We start from the raw sequence: 7,449 nt of genomic DNA on the forward strand, positions 1-7,449 counted from the left end.
GACAGGCAGGCAGACAGACAGACAGACAGAGACAGACAGACAGACAGAGAGAGAGAGACAGACAGACAGAGAGAGAGACAGACAGACGGACGGACAGACAGAGAGAGAGAGACAGACAGATAGAGAGAGACAGACAGACAGAGAGAGAGAGACAGACAGACAGAGAGAGAGAGACAGACAGACGGACGGACGGACGGACATACAGAGAGAGGGAGAGAGAGAGACAGACAGGCATATAAACAGACAGACAGAGGGAGAGACAGAGACAGACAGAGAGAGAGAGACAGACAGAGAGAGAGACAGACAGAAAAACATGGCTGCCACCGGAGCAGAGACTGTTCACACTGTGATCTGAATCAGATGGAAACAGAACTGCACTTCCTAACAGAATTATTTTCCCCCTCATTTACTCATTCAGAGCCATATTGTTTCCTTTTAATTTAGTATCATTCATATACTGTGATAGTTTTTGTAAATATTTTGAAATGGATTACATTTTTATATTTTCCGTTTTCATTTTCGTTTTAAAGTGTTAGTCATTTTGTTGTGTTTTTGTCATTTTTAAATGGCATATTTTCAAATATCTATATAGTGTTAGTTTTTAATCTATTACTTAAAAAAGAGAAATGTTATATTTTAGGTTTTCGTTTTATTTATAATATGTATAATAATATGATAATTTATTTACAATAAAAACCCAAATATAATTTGACAAGAAAAGAGGATAATATGGCGTCAAAAGACTTAAAAGACCTGTATAGTGTACAAGTAGTACTATTTTTATGAGACTTTTATAGTGCTCCCAATCTCATTTTATTTATTTTATTTATTTTTTTTATTTTATCCCTTTGCATGGTCAACAAAAGCTCAAACTAACTGCCAAACACCTTGTTTAGTGTTTCACAAAAGAAATAATAATAATAATACTTGTATTATATAATAGAGCTGTTTTGTTTTTAGCTATGTATCATTGAATTGACAACATATGCTTTTGTAATGCACTCATAAACAACAGAATATGTTTTGACAGCAAGAGGCTCTTTAAAGAAACATTTCCACTAAACAGTCGGAAACACACATTCATCGTTCATTCTGCTCTGAGGAGGAAGAGAGCGCTTCTGCTCATGCTAGAGGAGAGGGTCCGCTCCGTCTTCTCGTGAGAGGGGCCCGTTTAGCAGTTGTTTAGATGTTTCATCATCTCTGAGGCTCCGCCCCGTCTGTTATCTGGAGCTGGAGAGGATGTGTGTGACTCAGAGCGAGACGGGCATGTGGCTCCATGTTGCTGTCTGGAGGCCTCTGTGACGCCAGGATCTCATGCAATCAGTCATATCATTATATTGTTATAAAGCATCTTTTAAATACATCTGTAATTTATATGTTTATAAAAATTAAATTGACTAAGAATGTATGCGCTGGTAAAATTATTATAATTAAAAAAAGAAAAAAACCTTGCTACGTGTACTGCATTAAGCTAGCTGAGACTTGTTATAGCACTTGCATATCATTGCTCTTTTGTTGATTTTGATTGCTTCCATTGTCCTCAAGTCGCAAGTCGCTTAAGCGTCTGCTAAATGACTAAATGTAAATGTATTATTATTAATATTATTAATATTAAAAATAAAAAATAATACTAAACATGAAAACAATTGACTAATAATAATAATTATTATTATTATTAATAATAATAATAAATTCAATAAATACAAAATTCAGAAACAGTAATTTTGTCATGCCCCTGGACTGTCTTTGTGTGTTTTCCTCCCCATGTGTTCTCAGTGACCCAGTTTCTGTCTCTCGTTGATTGTGTTCATGTGATTCAGGTGTGTCGTGCTAATTGTCCTCATTACCCCATGTATTTAAGTCCCAGTCTGTGCTGTCTGTCTTTGTCGGGTCTAAATCGTCATGTTCGTGTGTCACCAGCCATTCCTTGTTGTGGATATCCCCCATGTTTGGATTTATTAAAGACTGTTGCTTTGATCCACGTCTCCGCATTCGTTCCCTCCGACACAGTTCGTGACACCTTTAGTCAAAAATAAACACTTGTATCATTATATTGTTATAAACATTTTTTTTTATCAATTTGAAATTTATATGTGTTTAAATAAAACAAATTGTAAGAATCATAAGAATTTATGTGCTGGCAAAATTATATAATAAATACTGAAGAAGAAAACATTTGACATAATAATAATAATAATTAATAGAAAATTCAGAAACAGTCCTTTAGTCAAAAATAAAAATTTTTGTTGCCATATTTAGTTAAAGGAACACTCCACTATTTTTGAAAATAGGCTCATTTTCCAACTCCCCTAGAGTTAAACAGTTGAGTTTTACCGTTTTCGAATCCTTTCAGCCGATCTCCGGGCCTGGCGGTAGCACTTTTAGCTGTAGCTTAGCATAGATCATTGAATCTGATTAGACCGTTAGCATCTTGCTCAAAAATGACCAAAGAGTTTCTATATTTTTCCTATTTAAAACTTGACTCTTCTGTAGTTACATCGTGTACTAAGACCGACGGAAAATGAAAAGTTGTGATTTTCTAGGCCGATATGGCTAGGAACTATACTCTCATTCCGGCGTAATAATCAAGGAACTTTGCTGCCGTACCATGGGTGCAGCAGGCGCAATGATATTACCCTTCATAATGCAGAGGTCAACTGCCTGCTCTGCCAATAGTTAAAAATGGCACTATAGAAAGCAGTGTTTAATAAACAGCTGTTTTTCTAAATTCTGCTGAGGTGAAATTCAGTGCAGTCCTGTATCCTGATACGTATCGTGGCCTCTGTATCCTGATACGTATCGTATCGTGACTTTACTGGTGATACACAGCCCTACTATTTTTATTTGAATATTTCTTAAAATGTAATTTATTCCTGTGATAGCAAAGCTGAATTTTTAGTAGTCACTACTCTATGCCATTATGAATGCCATTATGAATGTTTTTACTGTAACTTTTAATCAATTTAAAGGAACACTCCACTATTTTTGAAAATAGGCTCATTTTTCAACTCCCCTAGAGCAATGATATTACGCAGCGCCTGAAAATAGTCCCCAGCTAGGTAACTTCCAATGTGACCGGCACTAAGTTTGTGTAGTTGGTTATGCTGATGGAAGTTAGCCTATTTTCAGGCGCTGCGTAATATCATTGCGCCTGCTGCACCCATATTGCAGCAACAAAGTTCCTTGATATACGCCGGAATGAGAGTATAGTTCCTAGCCATATCGGCCTAGAAAATCACAACTTTTCATTTTCCGTCGGTCTTAGTACACGATGTAACTACAGAAGAGTCAAGTTTTAAATAGGAAAAATATAGAAACTCTTTGGTCATTTTTGAGCGAGATGCTAACGGTCTAATCAGATTCAATGATCTATGCTAAGCTAAGCTAAAAGTGCTACCGCCAGACCCGGAGATCGGCTGAATGGATTCGAAAACGATAAAACTCAACTGTTTAACTCTGGGGGAGTTGGAAAATTAGCCTATTTTCAAAAATAGTGGCGTGTTCCTTTAAAGTGTAGCATCTACTGAACTCTTATGTCAATGCTAACGGCTGATTCAGAATTGCAAAATAGAATAACTTCCTTTTAAAGTGTGCAGTTCCTCTGTTGTCAGTACACACTTCTTCTCTGTTTAGTCCCCTGGGCCTTGTGATCTGAAACTAGGAAGCTGATTTTCTACAGATCTCGAGTCACATGCTCGACATGGTTTTTCTGACCTCATAAACAAATAAATGCAGCGCTGCAGACGGTTTGTGCAAAGCTTTCGCTGTGTAAATAAACGGTAGAGGAGGTTAAAGACGAAGTAAGGCATATCTCCATTCTTAGTTCCTGCAACTATCAATCAAGAAAAGACAGAGGCCAAGGTTTCATAAATATTTTTGTCACTCAGCCTGGGAAGATGTTTAATTACCAGCATTTATAAATGCCTCATCTGCTGGTGTGTAACATTTGAACTGGAAGAAGTGTACGATTTTGCATGTTATAGCGCCGAGAATGATATTATTATGATATTATATGTCATGTCGTTCTGAACCGTAAGACTTTTGTTCATCTTCAAAACACAAATGAAGATATTTTTAATGAAACCTCAGAGATTTCTGTCCCTCCATTGAATGTCCATGTGACCAAAACTGACTATTCAAAAATTTCACATTTGTACACTGTAAAAATAGTTCATATAAATCAAGCAGTTTACACTTTATACACAGCTTGAATTTAGGCTTTTATTCACATATAAACACAACAACACATAGAAATGCACATCAAAAATCAAGAATCTCACAATTCTGACTTTACATCTCACAATTCTTTACATCTCACAATTCTGACTTTACATCTCACAATTCTTTACATCTCACAATTCTGACTTTACATCTCACAATTCTTTACATCTCACAATTCTGACTTTACATCTCACAATTCTTTACATCTCACAATTCTGACTTTACATCTCACAATTCTTTACATCTCACAATTCTGACTTTACATCTCACAATTCTTTACATCTCACAATTCTGACTTTACATCTCACAATTCTGACTTTTTTTCACAATTCACAGTCGCAATTACCTTTTTAAACATTTTTATTCAGTGGCAGAAACGGGCCTCCATAGAAGATAGACCATTTATAATTTATTTCACTCCATTGTATTTCACCTTTCAGAAGATTTCGGAGCTGTTACGGCTGACGGCAAGAATATGAAAATGGCCAAATGTTGAGCTATTAATCTGTCTGGCCAAATATATCATCTATCACAAATATCTGATTATCTGATTCTGATGAGACGCTGTTTATGAAAGCGGGATCAGACCTGCTTTGTTTCGAGTTGTTTTCCAGGTGTTTTGGGCACATTAGTTTATCAGTCTGCTTCAAAACACTTGGGATGCTGAAATGCATTGACTTCTAGGTAATTTCTTATAGTAATAACACACTAGACGTTCGTAGCCTCTTTTTACATGCCTGGAAATTTCAGTATTGCATCAGCACCGGTGGACTCATCACTAAGTGAGTTTAGCGCTCTTAGTCATTAACTGAAAAAAAATGACCCTTTTGACCAATTAGAATGAAATTTCTTAATAATAGTCCAGTGGAGGTATATGTACTCCTTGTCCATTTTACTTGAATAAAAAAAGTAACACTTGAAAGTAAAACTTCTTATCGACGAAGCTTGTTTATTATTCTAGATAGTCATCGATGAAGATTAGTGCATTACATTGAATTTGTTTTCATCAGCAAATAAGAAAAAAAGTATTAAAGCTTGTCATACAACTACGAAAACATTAAACGTCAATATGCTAAACTATCAGTTTAAGTTTCTTTAGTTCTAAATAATGAAGAACAATATATTTCGAATAATTGTGGAGTAAAATAAATGATATTATGCTGTGGAATGAAAGTAAAAATTACAATAAATAGTGACATAAAAATAAAACGGACAGGGCACAGGAACTTGAAAAATGTTATATATATCTTAAAAAAAAAAAAGTTTCAACAAGAGTTTTAACTGGTCACCAACACATTTGCATTAATTTGTTCATTGTAAATGGTCCTGCAGGGTGACAAAAACATTTTTTCAAATAGTTATCTCATATAGCCTGTCAAATAATAAAACTCAAACCTATAAAACTTCTGAGGAGGTTGGGTGGGTGATTTGGATGGAATAAAATATATTTTTTTATTTAAAAAAATATAATTAATTAAATTAATACATAATAAATAAAAACTCATAACATTAATAAAATTAAATAATTAAATGAAATTAATCAGAGCACATACCATTAAATTTACAGAAATACATTTTTAGAGCAGACCGTCAGTATTTTTATTTAAATGGTTCTGCAGAGAGACAAATTAATTTTTCAAAAAATAAATATCCATGTAATCTGTGAAATAATATGAGCATCTCTTTTAAATCGAACACAGTTTGACTTTTTCTCGGGAGAAACATCTGAGGAACGAGAGACTTAAGCCACATAAACAGTAAAATAAATGCTGCTTGAATTTCATTTGAAAAATAAAAATACAATTAGTATTATATAAAATTAATTAAAAATAATAACATTAATAAAACTATTCAAAACACTAATAAAACTAATATTAAATTAAATTAAATGTAAAATGTACAGAAATGAATTTTCAGAGCAAACTTCCATGTCTGTAGAAACTAGAGAAATCTCTTTGCCTTCACTAGCTAAATTTGAATAGTCTTGCAGTGTGACAGATTCACTTTTCAAAGACTAAAATCCCATGCAATCTATCAAATAACATGAGCATGCATAATAATGATGAAGTAAATAAACAAATCTGTTAAATAGTTTTAGATATCAATCATGTCACACACACCACAGGACGTCAACTTCCCACAAACGGCCTATGAATGATTCACTCGCAGAAATACGAAGTTTGCAGCATTAATTTTTTCCAGCCGCTGTGCTTTTTGAGTTGAACTGACCTTTAAATCTGCCACTAGCATTTATAGTAACACAAACAGCGTGTGTTTGCGTTGGTGGGTGATCTGGTGGTTCCCAGAGATGGAGTGAAAAAGGAGAAGCAGCATGTATTATTCATAGCTGACGATGCACTGAGTGCTTATCTGAGGCGGGACAGGCTCGACAGGCAGGGTGCGGCCAGCTCCTCCTCTCCTCTTCATCTCTGCTGTGTTTCTCCAGGATATGGATCTGATAGATATCCTGTGGAGGCAGGACGTGGATCTGGGAGCTGGCAGGGAGGTGTTTGATCTCAGCTACAGACAGAAGGAGGTGGAGTTGCGACTGCAGCGTGAGAAGGAAGAGGAGAAGCGGCAGCAGCGGCAGCGGGAGCAGGAGAAAGAGCTGCTCGCTCAACTCCAGCTGGACGAGGAGACCGGGGAGTTTGTGCCGCGGAGCGCCCCGCTGACGCAGGACACCGCGACCAGTGCCCAAATCACACAGGTACACCGTCCGGACGCAGGAAGAGAGGTGTGCGTGTGCATATTGATGCCAGGGCAACAGGAGAGCGGATCTGAGATCTGTCTCACACACACACACACACACACACACACACACACACACACACACAGAAAAGGTTTCTGTGAATTGTGGGGACTTTCCATAGACTTCTATTACTTTTATACTGACCAAAGGATATTTTTTTTATCCCCTAACCCTAAACCTACCCCTTACAGAAAACCTGTTTGCATCGTTACACTTTCAGATAAACATCATTTACTATTTTTAATCAGTTTTTCCTCTTTTCTCCAATGTCAAAAATTTCAGGTTTTACTATCCTTGTGGGGTCCCCATAATGTAGCATAAACAAGTATACACACACACACACACGCGTTGGGTTTCCATGTTTTATGGGAACATTCCATAGGTGTAATGGTTTTTGTACTGTGAAACTGTATTTTCTATCGTCCTACACCTAAACCTACCCCTCACAGGAAACATTCTGCATTTTTAGATTTTCATAA

General features: G+C 36.0%; 2 protein-coding genes across 3 annotated transcripts in view; one reads left to right on the forward strand and one right to left on the reverse strand.

The window, feature by feature from the left end:
- Positions 1 to 1,748: 1,748 nt before the first annotated feature.
- Positions 1,749 to 7,449, reverse strand: part of hnrnpa3 (heterogeneous nuclear ribonucleoprotein A3) — a 23,076-nt gene continuing 17,375 nt past the window's right edge. The window contains exon 11 of the transcript XR_001630678.1: positions 1,749 to 2,020. The gene's annotated coding sequence lies outside the window, so the exon portion shown is untranslated. The remainder of the gene's footprint in view (positions 2,021 to 7,449) is intronic.
- The window catches only part of LOC107657385 (nuclear factor erythroid 2-related factor 2-like), a 6,868-nt gene continuing 5,847 nt past the window's right edge, over positions 6,429 to 7,449 (forward strand). Inside the window, exon 1 of one of the 2 annotated variants that reach the window (XM_016445431.1) lies at positions 6,429 to 6,928. In XM_016445431.1, the coding sequence (XP_016300917.1) occupies positions 6,671 to 6,928 (258 nt within the window). In that variant the 5' untranslated portion in view covers positions 6,429 to 6,670. The remainder of the gene's footprint in view (positions 6,929 to 7,449) is intronic. The other variant, XM_016445430.1, reaches the window with a different exon arrangement.

Source organism: Sinocyclocheilus anshuiensis, unplaced genomic scaffold, assembly GCF_001515605.1.
Source record: "Sinocyclocheilus anshuiensis isolate Anshui unplaced genomic scaffold, SAMN03320099.WGS_v1.1 scaffold355, whole genome shotgun sequence".
Lineage (NCBI taxonomy): Eukaryota > Metazoa > Chordata > Actinopteri > Cypriniformes > Cyprinidae > Sinocyclocheilus > Sinocyclocheilus anshuiensis.